Source organism: Astatotilapia calliptera, chromosome 4, assembly GCF_900246225.1.
Source record: "Astatotilapia calliptera chromosome 4, fAstCal1.2, whole genome shotgun sequence".
Taxonomy (NCBI): Eukaryota; Metazoa; Chordata; class Actinopteri; order Cichliformes; family Cichlidae; genus Astatotilapia; species Astatotilapia calliptera.
The window spans coordinates 16541357-16566006 of NC_039305.1; the positions used below are offsets into that span (position 1 = coordinate 16541357).

The 24650-nt window shown below is 40.1% G+C and overlaps 1 protein-coding gene across 1 annotated transcript in view; it reads right to left on the reverse strand.

Annotated features, from left to right (window-relative positions):
* fam20ca (FAM20C golgi associated secretory pathway kinase a) overlaps positions 1 to 23904 on the reverse strand; it is a 48508-nt gene extending 24604 nt beyond the window's left edge. The window contains exons 1-3 of the mRNA XM_026165088.1: positions 22401 to 23904; positions 21770 to 21954; positions 18141 to 18219 (exon numbers count right to left, since the gene is read on the reverse strand). Coding sequence (XP_026020873.1) covers positions 18141 to 18219; positions 21770 to 21954; positions 22401 to 22951 — 815 coding nt within the window. The 5' untranslated portion in view covers positions 22952 to 23904. The remainder of the gene's footprint in view (positions 1 to 18140; positions 18220 to 21769; positions 21955 to 22400) is intronic.
* Between the last annotated feature and the right edge of the window lie 746 nt (positions 23905 to 24650).

Sequence of the window (24650 nt, forward strand, 5' to 3'; positions counted from 1 at the left end):
TTTTGTCACTCTCATAAAGCAATAATTGGCACCGTTTTCTTTCGTTATATCACTTTACATGATGAATATTAAACACCAGTTAGGAATTTTTGCTTAACAGATTTTTACAGCTTTTCAGAGATTTCTTAGAATCTAGTCAAAGACATGTATTTGAACACATGCCATTTTCCCTTTGTATCTTTGGTAGTATCTGAAGGATTCCTTCTTTTCTTCTACGCTTGAAAAAACTGATTGAAATATGTATGAATGTGTTTCTCTGCTTACATGTCAGAAGTGCTTCATGAGTATTAGTTAGATGTAGCAAAACAGCTCATTAGTGCCCCTTCTAAAACCTTAAAGTTGAACTTATAACCAAATATACCAGTTTCTACAGGAACATGAATCATATCAGACTTACAAAAAGACTATTGAAGTCATACTTTAACCCCTACAGAAGTTTTTGCACATTAACAGATTTATCCCAAAAAATTAACCAGAGTAAATTCAAATATATCATTCATGGAAATTTGACCTTTTCAGAACTGTTAATATTTTTACTTTTCATTGTGGAGATAGTGAATTTCGAACTTTTGCTTTGAAAAAAAAAAAGAAAAAAAGGGCAGGTGGCATCATCAGATTTACGTAAAATTTGCATGTTGTGTTGTAGGCATGATGCACGGCATCATGACCTATAATTAGGAGGTGAACACAGTGAGAGATATGTGGTGTCTTTTTAAAACATAAATCTATGAAATACTATGGCCTGTTTGTTCTCCTGTTTGAGATGAGAACAAGAGATGTCACAGTGCTAGAAATTGAGTAGTCATTACGATTACCAGCAAAATTACAGTACAAAACAAAAATAGTACAAAAATGTTAATGTTATATTTTGTTGACAGGAAACAGATCTAAACCTTAGAGTGGTTACTGAGTAGCCGACTAATGTTACTTCAAGGTATAATGATATTTGCATTACATCAGTATTAATATTTATATGAAAGTACTTCCGCCCTTGCTCTGAAAAGCATGAAAGCATTGTTTGCATATTGCCTTTTTTAATCCTGCCTCAAACACAAAGTACTTTCCTGCCTGACTTTCTGTTGTTATCAATGAGTCTTGGATGAGCTGTTGCAGTAGCAGAATTAGTCCCCATTTTCCACAAGTAGCTTTTCCTGCTCTTGTGGACATCTTTCTTTTTTTTTTTTCTTCAGTATGCAAGCATAGACTAGAGATATATGTGTTTGTTTGACTACATTTTTAAACGCTGCTCCTTTGCTAGCTAGCACCAGAAATACCCAGTTAAACAATGCTATATTAGTAATATACGATGGCAGTTACCAGTTTAAAGGTGTTACACCAACCCTCTCTTACGCACTGTCTGTGAATGGAAGTTATAACTAAGTCAGGAAAAAAGCAAACAGATGACAGCTGTGTTAACCAGCGCTGTTCTACAATTCTTTAAAGAATTACCACCTGTATGTCTGCTTTGTTAGAATAAATTGGAATGTAACCAAGCAGATGCGTGACCATGTTCTGTACAGGCCTGTGGACTTCAACGTGAAAGAAACCAAAGCTACTGCTGCTAGCAGTTAGCTAGCGTTTTGCAATTCTGCATAATTCTAAAAAGTTTAAATTTGTTCAGAAGCTTATTGAACAACAGAAATGAGGCTTTCTTTTCGGAAGTAAGTATAAGAAAAAAAACAGTGGCCGACAGCGCTGTAAACAACGATAGACTTGAGCGTAACAAGCAACTGAATAAGGTAGAAAACAGATTTTTAGACGGGAAACTGTTCTTGAAGTACAGAGAGAGAGAGAGAGAGCTGTGCATGAAGTGTGATTTTTATCAAAACAGCAAAAGTCAGAAGGAATTCATGACGATGTTTATGTGAAGCGTAGTTTGGATCTTCTTTTGCTGCTGGTTCAGTCAAATAGTTTGGAGAGAGATAAAACCTGCAGCTTTAGAATCGGCGCAAAAAGGGCGTACCTGCTGAAACATCAGAATTAGCAAGCTGTCGGCTTTCAGCCCCGACCGTGTCCGTGCCGTCGGGTGAGAAAGGCGACATCTCACTGATTCTGATCTGTCAGCGGGTCGCGCTTTGTGTTTATGTCTTTGTGCAGAACCCGTGTACCTGCTCTCATTTTCTGTTTTAGCTGTTTGGTGGTTGTTGAAATTTTGTGAGGTTTAACCTGAGATGCTGGTGTTTGGGCAAAATAAATTTATATTAAAAAAATCGATACAGGATTTTAATGAATCGATATCACGTTATCCAAGCTAGAATCGATTTTAATCAATAAATCGATAATCAAAACCCACCCCTACTTTACGCTGTGTATACTTTAGTAACATTTAAAACATGATTGAATTTACTAGAAACCTAATCAGTTTCATATAGCTCCAATTTCTTTAGCTAACATTGTTTTTTTTTTTATCCATTTAAAGTAAGTGTGTGTGCTTTATATGTGTTCTGAGAGTTGATTAGTCAAGTCATTTTTTTCTCTAGTTTGCATGACTGTCAAATTAGTCACCAGAAGAAGAATGGCAGCCTCTGTATATATGCTGCTGACCTATTAAAAACAAGGACTGTTGCATTTTCAGAATTTTGGTGTCAAAAAAGAAAGTTCTAGTGATAGTCAGTGGTATCTGAAAGAAAATCAAAGAGAAGCTGTAACCTAAAAGACCGATAAAGATCATTTCTTCAAACCTTTTGCTGTCAGGAATGAGCATTAAGCTTGCAATAGTACAAGCAGTGCACAACACACAACTGGTCGATGATGACTGACAGTAAACAACCCACAAATCCCACAAGAAAGGCAGTTTTATCAATACAAATATAACTTGTAACAGACAACTTGCATTGTTTACATGAGGTGTAGTTTGGACTGAAAAGGCCAAAAACTGAGGGAAACGACTTTAAAATTTAGGTGAGACACTCAATAAAGGGCAACACAGACTTTATGGCCCACAGAGGAAATTTGAGTATAAAACGTGCTTCTGATCAGTTGTCACATTCAAATTATATTCAGAATTTGCTCAACAGTTGTAATGTTTGCATCCTGTAACCATGTCCAAGTTTTGTTATGGTTGAGACACCCTTCCCCTCGTTTCTTGGAAGTTTATTTCCATAGTTGTTTTAATGGAATAACTGACTAAAAGGACCAAAAACTACCTAAATACAACTATCACCTGTGCATATGTCTTTAAAAACAATATAAAGATTATAAAGAGAAAATCTAATGGCGTAACATGACATTTACTCTGCTCTTACTGTAGATTCATATACTGGAGTAAGACTGTTTTTGTTCATGTACACTATGTATGTTGGCTGCGTATTAGCTATGTGGATTATTTACTCAAAGGACAGGTCTTTATGCTTATAGTTACATTTCGTTTTGTCCCTCTCTTCCTCTCTCTCCCACACCATCACCCACAACAATTCTCAACAATCAGCAGTGTTCCCACAGCACAGGGCCACACTTCGCTATATTTACATATCCATCTACAGTGGATTAGCTCTTTTCAATAGCACAAGTCTGAGGCAATCCTTCACGGGGTGTGCGATTTATGACAGGCTTTGCACAGAATATGAAGTATGAATTATGCAGAACATACACAAACACCAAGGGTATTCTTGGGTCAACAGTGATTAGATGTCAAAAGCATGAGCGTGGGAAGGTTTAGAACAATAAGCTTCATAATATGCCAGAGTATTTTGATATTGCATACTGACAGTCTGCTTTTCACCTTCCTCTGTATGTTTTTTACATAAATAGGCTTGCTGAATATTGAACGGCAGCTCCAAAACCACCTGTTTCAAAAACATTTTCAAGACACTGACAGCTATACCTAACTGCATGTGTATCCACCATGACATGATTTATGTAAAGACTGACTAGGAACAGTAAGAACAGTCCCTTCACACCACTGCAAATATCACGCACACCCACACTCTAAAAAGTCACAAAGAGCATTCTTACAGACCCTTCACAGTCTTTCAGCAGAAAATTCCCGCTCAAGCCTCTACCAGTTGTCTCTATCCCTCAGAGCTTCAGAAATTGTGAAGAAAGAGGAGATGAGAATAGGGAGGGACTGAAGCTTCAAAGAACTCTGTGATGTGGTAAAGTCTTGACACTCTGGTCTTACTAAGGAAAAAAAAGGTCAGCTAACAGCAAAGCCCAACATTACTTCTATAATCAAAACAAACTGGATAGCCTGGTGGGATCGATGAGGATTTTATGAGCTTTGCTTGTATGCATGTGTGCGCAAGATTTTGTTTATGCTGGCAACTAAAAAAGAAAAAAAAAATCAATGGGTATTACCAAGTCTTCATCTCACAGGGAGTGAGTAACAAGCCTCAGTATTCAGCATGACATACGAGCTGAAGCTCTGAAGTCTGAGAGTGACAGTAAGGTGCAGAAACTGCAGAGTTAGCAAAAAGAAAGAGTGAGAAAGATACAGGGAGCAGTAACAATTCACCATGTGAATTATCTCCTATTTACTTTGCCTGATGCTGTGTCTTACTGGAAAGGTCTTGATGACTGCATGTCAGCATTCATAAAAACAAATTGAGGTTATTTAAGGGGAAAGAAAACGTCTCTGACAGAATAGAAACAGACAAAATTCAAGGCAGACTCCCTGACTGCAAATTGGCTTGTGACGGAGTCAGAAAAAGTGCAGTGAAAGGAATACATTCCAAAACCATATAAATCATCCACTTAGAGGCAAGCTGGTCCATCCTCCTGAGTAGCCTGCGGTACAAACCATTAAGAACTTATTTGATTATTGCTAAGTAGTTGCTCAACAGCAAATGGCAATTAGAGAAAATTATGTTAAATCTTGGGAAGCATTAATTTTGAAGCCACACAACCCCATCACATTTGTACAACCCCCCCAACAACACACACACAAACACACATCCACGCACGCACTCGCTCATCTAGGACATGCCTGTGTGGCTTGGCCAAGAGAAGTTAATTGGATTGTCTAAGCATTTTGGATGTCCACTATCTTATCATCTGTAGGGGTGAATATCTAGAGATGTCCCATCCAAAGCAATCGCATTATCTTGACCAAAAGATAAGAATACACACTCATACTCACTCTTTGTATAAAATTATATTTGATATCACCTGCTGCAGTTGCAGATCTTCCTTCAACTGCCCCAAAATGATCTTCCTCTCTACTGGTTATCAGTCAAAGTGCAAAATTGATGACCTTAAAAGGTAATGAGTTTACTTCAACTTGGCATGACCCACAAGATATTATGGCTCTGTGGGCTAAATTTGGACACACTAGCTATGCTGGCTCATTAGCCACATGCTGGTGGTGGGAAATACACTTGGGTTTGAAATAAAATGTAATTATCCTCTAAGGTGCTCTAGCTATAACCCAAATATCCATGAATCCACAAACACATCTCCATCATCCTCTTCTTTTTCTCTTCATCCTCCGTCTTCTGATTTTATCCTGAAGGACACTGTGGCTGCCGGCCAGTCACTCCCTTTCCCATCTGTGTTTACTTAAACTGAATGTGAACACACCGCAAAGATTGTTGGATGATAACATATATACACACACTAAAGCAGCCACAAACATGCATGCACACAGCAGCAGACCGACAGAGAAACTTGGCATCGGTTTATTTTTGATAATCTCTGAAGACTTTGGTCTATAATAGCTTGAAGGATTTGGTACTATTTCTCCTAATTAGTCCAATGTGAGGTTTGTTAGTGATGGATGACCGTGAATGTGATTTGATTAAGTAGTCCCATGGTTTTTTCCCATGGTTTTTTTGTGTTTTTTTCAGTTCCCCAATGAATGTGACTGTTAATTACTCGAGAAGCTTTGGGGGATTCACAACAACCTGTTCTGTTCAGAGCTAAAAGTTACAAGCCCCAACAGTTCATCCATCACAAACAGCTCAGTTTTTAAGGGTCCTATCAGTCATTTTCAGTGCTTTTTCCACCACAGAGTGAAACCTAACTACATAAAGCTAAAAACTTTGATACCTACGCCGAAAAAAGCAATCAAAAAAGTCTATCCGGAAAGCTATTTTGTGGGCGAGGCCCCCGATTCGAGCCAACAGTGTGCGTGCTTTGTTTTTCCCACAGCTGAACTTTTCTATTTAGACCTGTCAACAGTCTTGTTGTGCTTAGTGGTTTGTGGTCAGATGTCGTTTCCTAAATAGAAACCATCTATCAGAGGCTAAGTGGTGGCTGAGAGATGTCATTGTGGTCATGAGTGGGTGACAGCGCAAAAGAGGAAGTGGGGAAAGGACTGGAAAAACAGTTCCAAGGGCTGCATTTTATCCTTGTGTACGAGCTAAGTGGGATGGCCCAAATCCAAAACACTTGAGGATAAAAAGAGTTAATTTATATGTGAAAGGAGTGAGGCGGAGATGTCACACTAAAACCAAGGACGCGTTTCGGGTAGACCCCTGTATATTCAGTTTCTAGTGAAAACATTGCTCAAAGGATACACAACAAAATATTTAAGTGCACCAATGAGACATCGATGGGTTTATGAGACTAATGAAAATGAGAAGAAAAGAAGTGGAGGACTTGGTCAAACATAAAAATGAAAGAATTACAGCAAGATATTCTAAAACTTTCTTTTTATTTATTACTGCTCATGCATCATATTGCAAGTTGTGTTCAAATGCAACATTTAGTGATAATGATGTGTTCTCTGAGCATTAATTGGTCTTTCTTGTCTATATAGCTTAGAAGAAGGTACAAAAGATCAGAACAGATCAAAAGTTGGTGCTGGCTTCATACACTCAGTTCAAAACTCATGGGGATTGGGCTTTACTCATTAAAGACTCCACTGACTCTTATAAAAAGCATCTGAAGAAATGTTTTATACAGAAAACCTTTTCATTTGTTGTTTTATGTTGTATTCTGGTGCTTTACATTGTTAGGATATGTTATATCTTTATTTCATAATTTTTATTGTGAAGCACGTTGTGATTTTCATCCATGAAAAATCCTATATAAATACATTTTCCTTACTAACTTAATAACACAACCACCAAGCACCAAACCCCAAAACACAGCCTTTACTAAGTTCAATAAAGAACCCTGCTTTACTGCTTTACCTCTCTCCCAGGCTGAAAAAGTACTTTTGCACAGAATGCAGAGAATAAATTGCAAAATTTATGGCCAAACAGACAGCAAAGTCAATCAACTCCTCCATAATCAGGGTTTTTTTCTTTTCTTTATTTTTCTTTTTTTTACAGTTTTGTTATTTAAGAACTACTCAATACTATTCCGTGCTTTTGCTGTAGCTGCTCCAAAGTTGTGGAATGATCTGCCCTTGCATGTTAGGCAGGCCTCTTCTCTCTCTGAATTTAAAAGTCTTCTTAAAACATATTTATTCGCTGAAGCCTTTGGCATTGATTAGAGGGGTTGACTCAATTTGTTTTAACATGTTTCAATTTATTGTATCTATTTATTTTATTGTATCTCATTTTAATTTTCTTTACGTATGCTATTAACATGTACAGCACTTTGTGAAACTCTGGTTTTATGTTAAAGTGCTTTAGAAATAAAGTTGGTATGGTATGGTATGGTATGGTATGAAGGATAATAGGGAAACCCAGCAGAAGGTGCCTAAAGGAGGAATCCTAATCACTTTATCCCTGGATTCTTCCTCAACTACATCCATTATAAGCGGAATGTCCACATAATTCCACAGAATTCATAGTGATTACTACATCCTCCGGGTGGACTCAGTTTCCTTTAGCGCCATTTTAAGGCAAAATATGACCTTCATCAGCCACTGCTGTATTTTTTGTTTTGTGCTGGTTACATAGTGTCTTTATTCAAGCTCCATGCCATACTTGCCAATTATCAGCAGCTTATGTCAGCATCTTATGATGTCAATATGAACTTGTTAGGATGCTGACATGGCTCAAAGCACCACTAGCTGATGGGTCCACTTGGAGGTCAGCTGTCATGTGAAATTGTAAGTCTGCCCCCGTTTGTGGATACATCCAGTCTCTGTCTATATTTACTGATGCTCTGTTCCCCAAAAAGTTGTATAGCATGAGGAGATTAAACAGATGTGAATGTTATTTTCTCAAAAGTAAAATAAAAAAAAGTTTTACACATACACAAACATCAGAGTGACTGATCTCAGATATCTAAGGTTGCAGTCATTGTGTGAATAATCTTTCTAGCAGCAGCAGCAGCAGCAGCAGCACTGCCTCAGTCTCCCTACTCCTTTAGCACAGAGACTCCTCTGTTTGCATCACCGCTGCCAGAGCTGCAAAAAGGAAGGTAAGAGGGTGAGAAGGGAGGAGGAAGCCCAGGAAACCCCTGGATCAAATTCCTGCCTCTTGGTGAAACCAGACCTGGCTGCAGCCCCTCCCACTTCCTGCTCTGACAATGGGCAAAGGCAGGGAGAACCCTCCTTCCCTCCTCTAGTATAATTGATAAACAATGATTGTGTTCTCCTCTTCTCCTGACCTCTGTCAGTAGAACAGAGGAGTCACACACGGTCTATTTGCCACCTTGGATGGCAGAGGCCCAGACAAGCACAGGCCTTACCCACTATGGATGCATTACCTCTGTGTGTGCTATTACAAAAGGCCCAAGTTACAGAGCTACAGTGCTTTCTCTCTGTCTCTCTGTTGAAGAACTGTTTCATTCATTGAGTTCAGAGAGGCATTCAGTTGGACTGTGATAGATCTATCTGGGAAAGGTCGTTATCTAATCACGGTGCTCGGTTGTAAGGGGTGGTGCGATGCATGTGGTCCCATTGTTAAAGGGCAACAGTTGAGTTAGTGACAAAGTAAGAATGAAGCAAGTGTTCTGTGTCATTCACCAACAGCTGTAACAAAAAAAAGAAAACAACAGAAGAAGAATAGTCCTCTTTCTATCTAAGCCTGAACGATTACTCCTATTAGAGCAAAACCAGAGATTAAAAATGTTAAGGCTTGGAAGATTTTATGTCACACAGCGAGTGGTTATCTTTTGTGTTAAGATAAATGCTGGGTCTTAGTCTCAGATTGTGGAGTCACCAAAGCATTTAGTTGACAATCAGCTCTTGCAAAGCTCCCTCAATCAAACACCATGCTCCTGCATACTCATTAAGATAAACAATGCAATTTTGTGTAATTTCAACAGCTATTCCTGCTCATAGCACAATAAGCACCCCAACAGGAACTCAGCACCTGGCCTGCTTTTCTTGCTTCACGAAGAAATGTTTATTTGGAATGTCTAGAAATCACCTCCTGAAGGGAAATGAATTTCCAGCGTTCAGGACAAATGCGGCAGCGACATTCCTAGCGGGAAGCTTAGGAATTCCCCCCATCTAGTATTTTGGACTATAATGATATGCTAGCACACATGATCAACATTGCCATGCACAGCAGTGGCAATGTCAGGAGCCACAACAAGAATACATAATTATAAAAATATGATATGCTTGTACGTGGTATAGCACATGCACTGGCTGAACCTAGAGGCAAGGATGCAAAAGTACTTGTAGTAGGTCTGAAATTCAAATATTTACTTTCTTTTTTTTTTTTTTTTTTAAATCTACACATTAAATTTAAAACCTATTTGTCAAAAATGAGGGTCTGTCTCATGAGGAAGTGTAACAGTGAGTAAATGTGTTCACAGCGTGGCTTTGGATGATGGTAATGCATTGTAGTCACTGAGTTAACTGCTGACAGCTGAGAATGTGCTGTTGCTGCAATGTGGTTAAAAAAAACAACAACACATGACCATTTAAGCAATCAAACATCAGTCATCTCCTGCAACTCGGCTGGCCTGTAATCGCATTACGATTAGGCTACTCGCAGCTCTGCCTCATTACGCTGTGAGTGCCTAAACACTTGTTAAACAGAGAGAGGGAGAGAGAAAATGGAGAGAACCTAAAAATACAGAGCAGCGAGGCTCTAAACAGAGGCGAGTGACAAGCCGAGGATTAGTACTGCCTCAGCGAATCAAACAAACAAGTCCAAAAAGGAGCGCGGATGGAAGGTGGAGACAGAGAGAGGGATGGACAGGGAGGGAGGGAGAGATGGTGATGAAAACAAGACTTCCTCAGGAGTTGACCTAGTAAAACATTCATGAGAGAAGTCTTTATGTGAAGTTTGTGTGCGTGAGCAGGGAGGACGTGAAGGGGAGGGAGTTTAAGACTCGGGAGTCTAAAATAAGACGGTCCTCTGCGTTTTAGTGTCTGTGTTGGGAGCCTACAAGAGTGTGCCTGTCAAAACAAATAAATAAATAAATAAGTTACTTGAGATTTGAGACGACATGCAGGCCCGCTTGGTGCCAGCTGCTACACTGCGGACCTCTCGAATCGAGAACAGACACCGGAGTGAGACAGAACCCAGAAGTAAGCGAGACACGAGAAGAAATGAGGGACATGAAAAGAAGTGGATTCTTTTGAGAACGTCCAGCAAACAAATGGAAGACTAAGTGACTCAGTGGTAATTATGCAGAAAAGCCGCAAGTGCACTTCCTTTATTGGTGGGACATAGTTAGATAATAAACAGAACACACAGAAATGATTGACACTTCAATCAAATCATTTCACAGTAAATGTTCTGCTAAGACCTCACTAAGCTATCTTACATTCCCAACTCAAACAGCGCTTATAGTGTGTGCTGATGACTAGGAAAATGTGATAAATTACTGAAGGCAGGTGGCTGTACAGCTGTTAAAGTACAGCACTAATTAACCAGCTCATCTCACAGCCTACAAAAGGTCAACCTATCAAAGAGCCCACACACTGATTACACAGCACACAGACACACATCGAGAGAGAGACTTTGAATTTGAACGTCTAAATATAAATAACCCACATCTGCTTCAACACAGTGTGTAGCTGAGAAACTGAGAATTTCTTTAAGGGGTTTTGCTTTCATAGAAAAGAAAAATATGAATCAGAGCACATCTGAGTGCAAAAGAAAAATACTGGAAATGTATGTATGAGATAGAAATCCGTGTTTAGTATTAACTTTTATGATAGTATCAGCCTGAAGCTTGACTACACAAAGTTTTTGATACAACATCTAATGAAGAAAGGGGGGATAGGGGATAAAAGAGGTGCATAGAGAAAGGGAAAGCAGAAAAAGCCTCTGTAATATAAGCAATCCTGAGCCACATTAAAATGGCTTAAAGAACAAATTAATCTTAAAGACCTACAGAAGGAGTCAGACATGCTCAGAGCCTGAAGAAGAGTCGCTGGGTTCAGGCCCTTGCAGGCTGCCTGGCTGCGAGTACAAAGCTGCATGAAAAACAGATGTTGTGAATGCCTGACACGGTAATACTGAGCGTGTATATCTGTGTGTGTGTAGACAATGAAACATAAAAGACAGTTAGAACCCTCCAGATAACGTTTGATCGCAGATGTCGTTTGCAGAGTACAATATATTTCTCTGTGTTTGAGTTCCTCAGCTTATGACACAGAATAATGTAAAGTTTTATAGCAGGAGAAGAAATTACAAGTACATTTACTACTTCAGTGGTACTGCTACATTTAGACAACAGTCACTTAAAGGTAAAATAGGCTTAAAAAGTACATTTTATTCCAAGTACCGTTGCTTGTTGTGCAAAACCTGCAATCTTTTTCAATGTCCTATGCCAATGGCCACTTTGTTAGGTACACCTTTTCAACTGATTGTTAGCACAAATGTCTAATAGGCCAATTACATGGCAGCAGCTAAATTTATTTAGCCATGCAGACATGGTTAAAATAGCCGGCTGATATTTAAAGTTAGATAAAAGATGATTTAGGTGACTTTGACATGGTTGGTTGTGCCAGGTGAGTTTGAGTCTTTCACAAACAACCATCTCTATGGTTTACAGAGAATGGTCAGGGTGGTATAGAAATATATCCAGTGAGCAGCGGTTCTCTGGTGAAAATGCCATGTTAATGTCAGAGGTCAAATACCCACTCATTATAACCAGGATATGCAGAAGCGCATCTCTAAATTAACCTTGATGGAGTTTTGCTACAGCAGCACAAGACCACACTTAGTGCCACTTCTACAGTAGATGGCTGCTTGCAGCTGGAGTGATACCTCTGATAATACCTCCAACCACTAGGTGGAGCTTTGCATTTTCCTTCCAATTTAGTGCTTGAAGTGGGAGAAAGTTGATCAGTTACTTGTGCTTTTAATTAGCGAAGAGCTAAGTGGTTTTGTGATCATGCAAATGTGCCAGAGGGCAACACTGTGATTGTTGTATTTTATTATGTTGTGTTGTGTTGTGCCTCTTTGTGGCCAATCAGCAAGAGGCAAGCTGATTTATTGCTAAGTTAAATGGAACTTTGATCATACACAAATTGGGTAACATGCATCGTTAAATCTCACTACAGCAGATCCTAAGTGCTAAAATAGTTACTATTGTTTTTTCAATCTGTTTCAGAAGCTAGTTCTTGCCTAATACTTGCACAATAAACCAGAACAATGAGATTCAGTGCTTTTAATTTTTCACTTTAAAACCGAATCTGTACACTAATAGCACTCCAATGTGTCTTAAAAAAAACTAACCAATTTCACAACATTACAAAAAAAGCAATGGCGTCAACATGAATGTCAACACAACTAGGAAATGTTGTACAATAATGTTGCACAACATATAACCGTTTCTTTGGCTGGACACAATGCAATCAGCTTTTCCACATAAATCTTACATTATTTTTCATAGTGTTTCTTCTGACACACACACACACACACACACACACACACACACACACACACACACACACACACACACGGTTTGAATATCAGTTTGTTCAATATTCTATAGATGCACAAATAATTCTGAATGAATGATAAATTCTTACATTAAAAACAATCCAATCACAGACACATACACACACCTAGCAAAGAAAGAAACCTCCAGAACAAACTACATAGTGGGCGTACGTCACACTTCACTTGAAATTTATAGCCTCCTCTATTTCTGTTCCCTTATGATCTAACCACAGTAGCTCTTTTCAGTTTCTCATTGATTGCAACATCCCAGTCAGACAAATTACTTGGCATCCCAAGGTGCTGCTCTGTCCCCTGGCACCTAAGACAGTGCTGCAGGGGCAGCTGAAAACCTGATGAATCCCTCCCCGCCAAGTGCCCTTCATATGAAAGGGCTGATAAAGCCACTAAATCATGCAGCTAAAGTTTACATAACCTATCAGCAAGTGAAAAGATAGATTTGACAACTCAGCTGAAGCTTTTCATAATATGCAAGATTGAGGTCAGAATCATCATAGAAAACTTCATCACGGACGAGACGACAGGGGTGTTAATGTGAAAAGATTTGACGTTTCGTCACATTTAAAGTCTCTCTTTGCGCTTCAAGGCTTTTTGACTTGTCACAGTGAAAATCATTAGGGGAGTGCTAAATGGTGAGTGGTAGGAAGTGAATGAGCTAGTTTTCTTTTGTGTGTGCAGGCAGAGTGTGGCCTTGCAGTCATCACCTTCTCTGTAATATACCCACAGCTCTGAGTGAGTGGCTACAGCTGCAGCTTGGCTCACTGCTCGCGGATTTTCCAGTACCAGCCGTCCCTGATGGCAGGAGCACGAACTCTATAACCCCCAAAGAGTCCTTCTCTTTGCAGCTTGTCTGTAAATATGCGTATGTGCGTGTGTGTGCGCTACAGCTATCTGAACATCTGTCTGTAGTAACATGCCTGATTTGTGTTTGTTCACAGAACCTTGAGCTCAGATGGCACCTCTCAATATCTGTCCATCTTATTAGAGCCAGCAGTATTCTCGAGCCCACAGTGGCTATGTTTACAAAGGAACAACCCAAGACCAAGAAAACTTGATAAGATCTCAAAAGTAGTTTTTGCCTTTTCCACCAAAATTGTTGAAAAGGCTTCAGTTAAGTCATGGTGTTGAATTGCAGAGGGTTTTTTGTGTTTATGCTCATAGTTACAGGTGTGCACTTTGAGTTCATGCTTGCAAGCATAAACAAATCTATTAACCTGCATTTGTTGAAAATACTTTACCTTTTCAGGAGCTGGACTGCACCCCCAAACCCCCCCCCCCCCCCCCCCCTTCTAGGTATACGTCTGCAAAGTCCTACTTGCATTTATACCACACACCCCTTTCTTGTTGTTTGCATGGTCCCCTCTTCCTCTCCTTGTTATCAGATTGTCAGACTCTCTCAAATGTATCAGGACCTGGGCCCGATCCTCAATGAAACCTTTCCCAAACATCAGCTTCAGGCCTAGCTCTTTGCAATCATTATTAAACTTTTGTCATCCACATCTGTGGTCGGGGTCCTTGCTAGTGAACTGTCAGTTGGTATAAAGATGCTCATTATCTGAGTCAATGAACATAATTGTTGTCTCTTTTTGGTTCAAAATTACAGAAAATAGCTATAATAGCTATTAATAGTTGGGTTTGTATAAGGGAACTATTTGTAGGCAGTGTCCAGCATTAAACCTCCCACAACAATGACAAGCCATCTGTTTTTGAACAATACCCTTCAGCACTTTACAAGAATACATGTAAATCAATAGTAAAATTATTCATCTTTTGCAGTCAAATCAATAACAAGAACAGCAAGAAGTTTTTTTCTTTAGAGGACATTAAATGGATTTAGCCCTAATAGAATTCTCCATCTGCAGAGAGGATCCATAGAGAAATATCAGTTATAACTTAACAGTAGGCGTACAGCAGCTATGAGGATGATGATGGGCTACAATGAACCTGTGGTTATAAAACAGCCTTTGGATGATAAAAACCAAACAGCCTCTTGGGTGTTGCAGCTATGAGGCTTCTGAGCCAACCATGTTGGCTTTACTAACGCTAAGAGCCAAAGCTTGTCAAATTTGATTCAGTTCATGCAGATGAGGACATATTCAGATTCCCCGTGGTTGCTGAATGCCTGTCCTATATACAGTATCTTGTAGCTCATGTGTTGACATGTAGTGAAACTTGTGCCTTCATAAAACAGCTCTCAACAGGACTGAGGTTTGTACATTATCAAAGGTAATCAGTATCATTCTTGCAATTCTGAAACCATTCTGAAATGTGAGACTATCAACAACATCAAAGGGAGGGAGTCGAAACAGAGCTGTCAGATAGGATGTGAAGGAGAAATCAATTATTTCTTTGCATATCAGAGGCTTTTACCTCCTCTCTCAAACTTTCAAACCTCCATTTGACAAATCTATTTAGCATTACATAAACATTATAGCTCTGTATACACACTGTAACCGGGATCTTGACAGGGAATAGGAAGGATAGGCACCAGGGACATAAGCCAGACAGACATGGAGGTTTGGCATGGAGTATTTTCTCTCAGCCTGTAAACATGGCTCTAGCTGGAGGACCCAGTTCTTTGACAGGTTGGCATTACAAATTCGCCCCAACCCTCTGGATTACCACAACTACTCATTTGTCTTTCATTGTCAGTACTCCGTCAAGCCAGTTTCCCCTATTTCCATAACAGCCTTAGAACATTTTATCTTACAACCATCTTATATTCCTAACTTCAGTTTCTTTAATCTATTTTCTATCAATTTTCACTGGCTACAGGAAAGATGGCCACAAAGTTACACCACCAAAATTGGACTCTTTTTGACTCATACATTTCATACTTATTTGGAGACATGTCTGTTTGGAGACAAGTATGTCTTGCATATGATAAAAGACTAAGTGTTGATCTATTGGTATCGGCATTTAAAATGACTGATAAATGAAAATTTAAAAAGTAAAGATGAGTTGGTAGAAACACCATTCAACCACGTTATTAGTGCTGACGTTGCAGAGTCTTTCCACCAGGGGGTACTCTGCAACTTGCCTGGTATGCTACTGTATAAACACAACAACCAGCTGAGCAGAGTCAAGCAGAGTGTAAACAAGTAAATAAATAACTACACATAACAAATGTTACAAAAATCTGTTTATGTTTTAAAGAATAAAATATCACCCGATGTGTTGGAATCACCCAATACTGATATCAGCCTTAAAACTCCGGCCTTACAGTACATATCCGTTTGGCTCTAGATATGATTTACAAGAACCCAAACCAAGGACATCTGTACATGCTTGGTAATGCAGGATATTACACACATTTGTCTCTTTAAAGGGAAAAGTAATGAAATCTTTTTGTGGGGAAAAACAAATTGTAGTTTGAAGACTAAATTAGCACCTTCTACTCCAATCTGGGATCATACTTTAAATCATCAAACATAATTATAAAGTCAGTTAGACAGATTAAAAAAAACCCAAAAAACTGACAATTTTTCTGCACAGGAAAAAGAAAATCTTGTGGAGGTGTCTGGCAAGCTGTCAGCTTGTGCAAGCTCCTGGCCTATGGCAGTGTAGAAATTTGCATTTGGCTCAAAGGAGGCCTGAAACATCAAAGTCTCTCTGATGCACCACTTGATGCTGCACAAAGGGACAGGTGAAGAAAAACAAGTCGACACAAGAAAGCACTGAACTACTGTACCCAGAATGCACTGGTTCCTAAAATAAAAGTGGGACACATCAGTGCACTGACAGAAACAACAAAATGCCACACCGTGCTTGAACAAAAGCAGAGACAAAGGTTATGTTTCTACATTACGACTCTCAGTAAGCACTGATATTTTTGTATTTTCGCTCTGTGGAATTTTGTATAACATCTGTAAACAGTTGAGACAGTTTGTGACAGTCAAAGCAAGAGGCTTGAATAAAAAATATGACAGGCTAAATAAGGAGCCGTGGGAATCGGTAGCATGTGATTCCGAAACTGTCAAAACTGTTTCTGATGGCAACTGACTGCTTTACTTATCTACTTTAAGACATCACAGATTCTTTAGCATTTTAAAGTTTGGTGGATGGTGTAACATTTCAAATCCCTGCTGACAATATTTAAGCTTCCCCTTTCCTTTGACTTATTACTTCATTAAACTTAGATACTACCCATGCAAGCGCCCGTATTACCTAGCAGCAGCCCCTGAATGATTAGACCAGTAATATCAGATTTACCCAGCCAGACACATAGAAACCCAGGGTAATCACCAAACTTAGTTTACTTGACTATGACTAGATGATGCCTGCTGGGTGTTGGCTCCTGCTGTGTTTAAAATACATCCTCAGACCGCTGTGCTTTAAACCACATATTCTCTGACGCTAATTTTGCAAACAGTGCCACATGTTCTAAAATTCATCCACTAATTGACCTTGAAATAATTTGGCAAGCTGGGACACAATGACCAGTTGTTTGAGCACACAGAGTGCCACTACCCTAATGTAAAAAGAAGACAAATGAAGAGTTTGAACACCTGCACTCGCTGAATAAACTTTGAAAACATGTTGCAGGCTCTCTCACCATAAATCAGTCCAAGAAAACAGTTCCAAACTTTTCACAGTTCATTGTCAAGCCAGCACTGCATTCACACGTCTGCTTTCCTAATCCTTCACTGTTCCTCTTATTTATGTGACTTTGGCTTATGTGGTAAAGGGCTTGGTACAATTGAAATAAAGAACCATCCTGAACTACACCTGTACGATTTGTTGAATTATGACATTATGAACTTGTAAAGCTTTACCTCTCTCCCTTCCTCCCTCTGTCCCTCTCTCTCTCAAAATCTAATACTCTCCACTGAGGCTCTCATGTAGAAAACCATTCAGCGTTTCATAGCAATCAAACCTGGCTCGTGAGCAATTACTTCTGATCGCAGCCCAGTTGGCCTGGACGCTGTTTATCCATGTCGCCATGGGAATTCATTGGGCAAAACTCAGACAGCTGAGGGAGGGGGGGGGGGTATTTCTTTTTCAAATGCAATGTGCCATTGCCAGTATGTATGCCTCCCCAAAGACGCTTTCACGATGGCTCAATGCTCGTTTTAATTAACACATAAGCCTGCTGATGTTAATTAAAAAAGAAGACAGACAATTCCCCATCAGGAGAAGATCGCAAAAAAATGAGGGAGGAGGGGAGATGTGTAGGTGAACACGCAGTGAGATGCGATGACAGTGCTTGGCACTTATTCATCTGAGACTTCGTGTTGCCCTCTTTAAAACATATGCAACTGGTAAATCAAGCTGAGTGTATCAAACAGACTTTTTATAGAAAAACTTGTATAAGAGTATAATCTGCAGTTAGATGTTTAATAAGAAAGTTCCAGGAACAATTGTTACACCTAATGTATATAAAATGTAGTTTACCTGTGTTGTCATGCAGTCACTTCATGTGTTACTTACTTCATAGGCTTGAACAGTGCTTGTCCATAGTTCTGGAAAGTCATGATCAGCTTCAGCTGGGTGCCTCCAGATTTCATGGCTGGGAGGAAACAAAATGAGCTGTTAGATCAGCATCTAAACTAAACTGTCTGAGGCATAAGCATACATGCACAAACACATGGATGCACTCAAAACAAACAAACAAAACAAAACATGCACAGCTGTTTTGTTATTTGCCATTATGGAAAAATGCAATTTTGCATGAATGCATAATAGAACTATCACATCTGCTGGCCAATTTCCTAGACACTGTAAATGCAATCGTGCCAGTCAGGAGCTGGGTGTGACCGAGAGCAAAAAGTGGCCTGAAGAGCATCTGCTAAAAACTCTGGCTAGTTCTGGATTTAACAGAGGGTTGAACATGAAACGGACAGTTTATCTGAATGGAAAAGAGCGACTGTGTGTTCTCGCAGCATGCATGCAACTTTAGAAGAACATGGTGCTCTGAGAATGACAAAATATCAGTGATTGAGGAAAAGAAGCCCCTTCAATTTTAGTACATAAAGTTCACACACGCTGCCTCAACAGGAGCACATTGCTGAGAATATTTTAGGCACATAGCACATTATTATGGTTTGACTCCAGGATGCCTGAACCTGTTGTTCCATTTCAATCGACCCCTCACTATCTGTCCGTTTGTCCAATAAAGTGACCTAAATGTAGACTTCCATCCATGCGTGTTTAGCTACAAGCTACATAATATAAGAAACATGAGTCTCACCAGATGTTTGTCTGTAAGCCTTCATGAATTGAACACATTGTCAGCAAGTTTCTTGTGCACACTGGATTCACTGTAGCGACTTCCTTTTTCATTCAGACAAATTAACCTCCTGTACTCAGGGAGATGAGCCAGGGCATATGTCACTGACTATCAGTCATGTCCATGGTGTCTCCCAGAGGGTGATGGAGGCTCACTGTGAGATTCCCGCTTTCCTTCGACTCAAACAAAGAGACCGCCAGGCCTGCCCAACTGCTTTGTGTTTCTGTCACAATGGACAAGCTTTCGGGTATTTGCCCATTTATTACAGCGCATTAACTTGATCATATTACACAACACAGCACTTCTGCCTAACCCCAATATCCACATAAGCCCCCTGTAGTGGACCCACTTACTGACTGGATTGCTGGCTGAGTAGCTGACTGCACTCTACCCCCTGCACCGAGCTGTCTTTTGTCTTCATTGACTCTCTTGTTGTTTCTCTCAGAGCTCTCATGGTGTGTTCCTCTGCTTTCCCCCCTCTCTTTTTAGTTGGATATGTCATCCTTGTATTCACATTCTCTCTGTTATGCTCTGTCTGTCTGAATTCATCATACTCAGTGCTGGCAAGCCTCTCCATTTACCGTGACTCATTTTCAAAAGCTTTTGGATTTTTACATACACTGTTGCACACAACAGTACAACCTACATAACCTCAGGTCAGTGCCTTTTCTTTATGACAGAGGATGAATGCTGAGTGAATGCAAAGCTAAAAAAAAAATACACTGAGAGCATTTGGCCTTCACATATGACAGATTTGCTGAAGCCAGGTCAAGTGAATAGCACCCTAGAGTAATCCTCAAACTTGGTGCAGCTATACAACGGATCTAAAACCTTTAAGAGATTGCAAATGACTGAACTATGATTTAATGCCATGACCTTGAACACATAAGCCACAATTCTTGAATTCATTGCTCAGCGCAGGCCTTCATAAAAATCCACCTTCTAATCGAGAACTAGAAAAAGGTAATCCGCAGTGAAAAATCCCGCTAAAGCTTGGCTGATTGTTTCACTGGATTGTCTCTGCACTGACGTGCAATCACACATGACTTGAACAGCAACAAACCCACAACAAAACATTCTTAAGATTCTCCCATCTGTCTCAGCTGTGCCCGAGAGTATGCATTTGTGTTGATCTAACCATCTATCTTGCTCTGTTTCTCCAGGAGACCACAAGTGAATCGATGTCGCTGTCTTATTCTCTACACCTTCCTGCTCGCAGGTCTTTCAGATATGCTCCAGGCCTCGCCCAACGCTCTGAGATTCCCCCTCTCATGCAGCAATGATAAATCCATCTTGCTCTCACCTGTATCACCTCATGTTACTGTGCGTATGATTTATGAGTGCAGCTGAAGACTGAACAAAAGGCCACAGCCTGCCCCAACAGAGAGACAGACACAAAGGAGGGAAGAAAGGGGGGGTGGGGGGGGGGGGCACTAGTGAGGAGAAAATGCTGATGAAGAAAACTTTCTAATGCTGTGTCTGATTTGTCATTTTGTTGAGACAGCTAAGTGTTTGTGCTAATTATGGGGCACAAATGTTTTAATGCATGCCTCCAGGGCGTGCACACTAACACAAACACACACACACACACGGACATATAAACACACATAAAGCCACACAGACATAGAGCACTGCTTCACTGCAGACAAACAGTATCTTTGTAGGTATGTCTGGCCGTGAGCAATTATATTGTCTTTTGTTGAAAAACAGAAAAGAAGGGTTAAAGGTAGAGAGAGTGCTAAAGTGAAGGAGATGTGTAGAACGAGAAATTGTGAGTGTTCTTTGAGAGAACGAGGATGTAATAATATTGAGACACCAGACAAATACAACAAGTATTGGAGGCTAAATAGGCATAAGTAACTAACATTCCCCACAAGAACAACAACAAAAACATCAGAAACACCTCGACAAAAATTTTCATCCTAAAAGGGAACAAATGGTCTCAGTTTGGGATTGTGGTCATGATTATTACTCACATTTACTCAAAGTAAGTTTGGCCACAGTGGTAACAATGTAATGCACATCTGCCTTATAACATCTGATCTCATTACATAGAGAAAACAACAACTTTTTTAGCAGCTCTTACTGTTGCGCTCATTTATAATCTGCTTTAAAAGAAAAGCATTTCCAAAAGAGAGTAATGGGTGTTTAGAAATGAAAACAATGTTGTGACATTCAGAGTTGATGGGGAGGAAGTTCTCCTCAAATGTTTCTTCCAGTTTTTCCCAGTTATTAAGCTTGTCTGATTTAAGATGAAAAAAAAAAAAACCTACAACTTTTGTATTTATTATTTTTTCTCTGATAAAAAAATTCCTGGTGCTCCACTTTAATTTTTAGTGACACAATGCAGATCTCAGTGAAATACTGTGATTGAATGGAACAAAAAACAAAAGGGAATTTGAATACAGCACTATCCTTCCAGTGTAAGAGTGTCAAATGAATTTCTATCAAAAATCCTGATTATATAATTGTTACACTTCAAATAATTTAGGAGTCATTACAAAAACAAGCAGGTCCAGAGGCACTCCACTTTTTACAGTTTTCAAATTTTATGCCAAAGTTGTTTTTTTTTGTTCATACCAAGGTGAAAAAGCCTTCCCAAGTTGCATTTTTCACACATTAGTATAACATTGAACCTTGAGTATAATTAGGGAAAATATCTTTAAGTTAGTTGGGACATTGCTGCTGTAGGCCAAAATGACAGGACAGAATCTAACAGTTAGAAATTGATCAACACAGACCAGATAAAAGAGTTTAACTGCAGACCCCATCAAATCCTCAACTTCACACACCCACACATACACCTTTTCAGCATAGCTGACTGACTCACCTACGCTGGTGATCCTTTGTGTGACCAGGTCCTTCAGCAGGGCATCCAGCACAGGGCTGTGTCGGGAGTAGAGCTCATAGCGGTTGATCCCGATGTGGAATCGCAGCCAGTTGGGGTAGGATTCTGCTGTCACCTCTTCAGTTGGAGAGAACTCCTCTTCGTCTTCGTTTCCGTCCTCATTGTGCCTGACAAGCAAGTGAGGAGAAGAGTGGGAAGGTATAAGTGATGGTGAAGGAGTAGACAAAGAACAATACAAGCTTATAACAGATGGTTTTTAAAAAAACAAACTACAAAAAACAAAATGCTGCCTGGCTGGCTATGGATAATCCAAGACAATGAAAAGAAAACAAAATCCAGCATGATGGAAAGCAGAGGCCAAGTTGGGTGCTCAAACAAAGAAAATAGATAGATAGAGAGAGAGGTGAAGACTGATAAGGAAATAAAATAGATTTGTTGTTCTGAATGGACATGATAGAATAGAACAGGAGTGATTTTAAACCTTATATAAAAGTAAAAGACCTGGGTGACAAAATGACTTCTTAATAGAGCAAACATGTTGAAGTCAGAGCACTCTAGCTGTTCATGGACTCGTTTAAATCACACAAGTTTAATTTAAATCTCGTCGGCTTACCATCCCTGGTTCCCTGTTGCTCTGGGATAAAACCTGATGTCGTTGTTGACGTTAAACAAAGTGTCATCGTCCGTGAGAGGCGGAAGCTCAACCTTGTATAAAGGATGCTCAAACAGGCGAGAAAGTCGTGAGACAGCACGGGAAGGGACGATCCGACCCCCGCTTGCGTCTCCCATCAGCGGCTTGTGGTCATCTGCCTTCCCCGCCGACGTTTTCATCCGCCGGAAAGAGTCCGCCCTGTCCCCGGCGGTGGTGATCTTTTCCAGGGAATGCGATGTGAGGTTGGAGCTCGGCTCGTTGCTGAAATCCTGCAGGATTCGCAGCGTGTGCTTATTAGGCCAGCCGGCTTCAGCCGCCGTCCTGGCTCGCTGCTTCCCCCAGCCTTGCGACTCCCCGCCCGTGTGGTGTGCGCACTGGCAGCCGCCGTCCCCGCTCTCCGCTCCCGTCGCCCGCTTCTCTAGTTTTGGTAACAAGTCTATCATGATGTGCATGGTGCACGCAACCAAAAACACCATAAGTATCAAGACTCTGAATTTGCGAAACAAGATCATGTTTAGCCTCTATAAATATATATTTTATAGCAAGCTTTAAGCGCACCTTAGCTACAGCACCGACATTGGTGTCTAACACTGTTTTCTGAGGACGAGACAACGATGTTACTTTGGGAATTCTCTATGATCGCTCCACACATAATGAGCGTCAGCCTATGTTTAAAAAGCCCATTTTATGTGCGGTGTTTAATATTTAATATTTAAAACAGTCCCAACGATTCATTCCCAGACAGGTGGAAAGACCAAGACATTGTAAAAACCCGGACACTTTGCTGGCTCAGGAAGTGCTCTTCATTCATTGCCTTGTTGAGCAGTATAGCCTATAGTGTCAGGAGGACGAGTGACTAAATAAATCTCACTGAAGATGTATCTTAGGCTAAGAGAAGGGAGTGGGGTCCTGCTAAAAGCATCAATAGTCTTCTTCAAATCTGCTTCCCTGTGTCGCTGCCAGCACGGAGTGAGATGTCAACCGCGTCATAACTGTCTTCAGAGGAAAGTAACAGGATGACACTGATATAACGTAGTCCACAAAAGCACAGGTTTCCTAACATTTACGATCAATTTATAAACAGAAAGAGGAATAATAATAATAATAATAAAAAAACCAAAAAACAAATAACAGGTGATCCGCTGCAAGATGCCTGGATGCTGCCCCGCTTCTTCACAAAGCTGCTGCTGTCTGCAAACGTCGCTGAAGTCAAATCAGAGACTGGCTTGGCAGGCTGGCCGGCAGGTGTGTGGGATCCTGGTTGTGATTTCTCCTCTCAGCACTGCCTTGTCTTCCTTCCAAGTGTCCATCCAGAGTGGGTGTGTTAAATATTATGATCGAAGCCCTCTGAGCCCAACCTCGGTGGCGTCATGAGGAAGAGATTGGCTGCGTCTGCACATACAAGTAGCACTAGTGACATGAAAGGCGAGCTTCGGGGATAAAAAGCTGTATGCTGAAACCCTGTAAGGCTGCAAGTCCCCCGCACACAGCCAGAGGGCGTTGGAACTACCTGAAACATTGTGCATCCTATATCACACGGAGGGCAATGGGTATGTATTCCTACTGGATGTGCTTGAAGTGTTCTTTTAGATCATTATCAAAATAAGGAATTGGGTAAATTAAACTGGGACATTCAATAGAGGGATGAAGGAACGAGTGTTTTAGACAAAAATTATTCGAACTGAAGAAATACAAGAAATTAATTTTAATTGTGAATTAGCCATGACTATTATTGTTGTTATTGTTGAGGTGGTAGCGGGTGAGTCCTTTCTATTTCTTATAAAATTTATAGAAACATGGAAAATTGTCATTTAGGTCAGAAGTCTTTCAGTGGCATTGTTACAGTCAAGAAAAGGTGCTTGTAAATCCCTGCTTTGACATCCAAGAGTCACAGGGTAATATGGAGCTGGAGCGGTGTCCATGGAAACCTTAATTGAAGCGTGAGCATAAAGTCGTCATTTACTGTAACTCTGTTTTTGGTTACTGGCATCAGAGGAAAAAAATAAATCCAACCCAAAATGCTTCCTCGAAATTCTGTTTCAGAAGGAAATGTACTTCCCACATAATAAAAGTCACATAATGCCCAAATGTGTTGGCATATTTATCAAGCTATCATCTTGTTTATTTCTTTTTAAATGCGCTTGGACATTTGGAGTCTTTGACAGCATGTTGCTTTTGAAGCAAACAGCAAGTAGCAAGTAATAGCTTGTT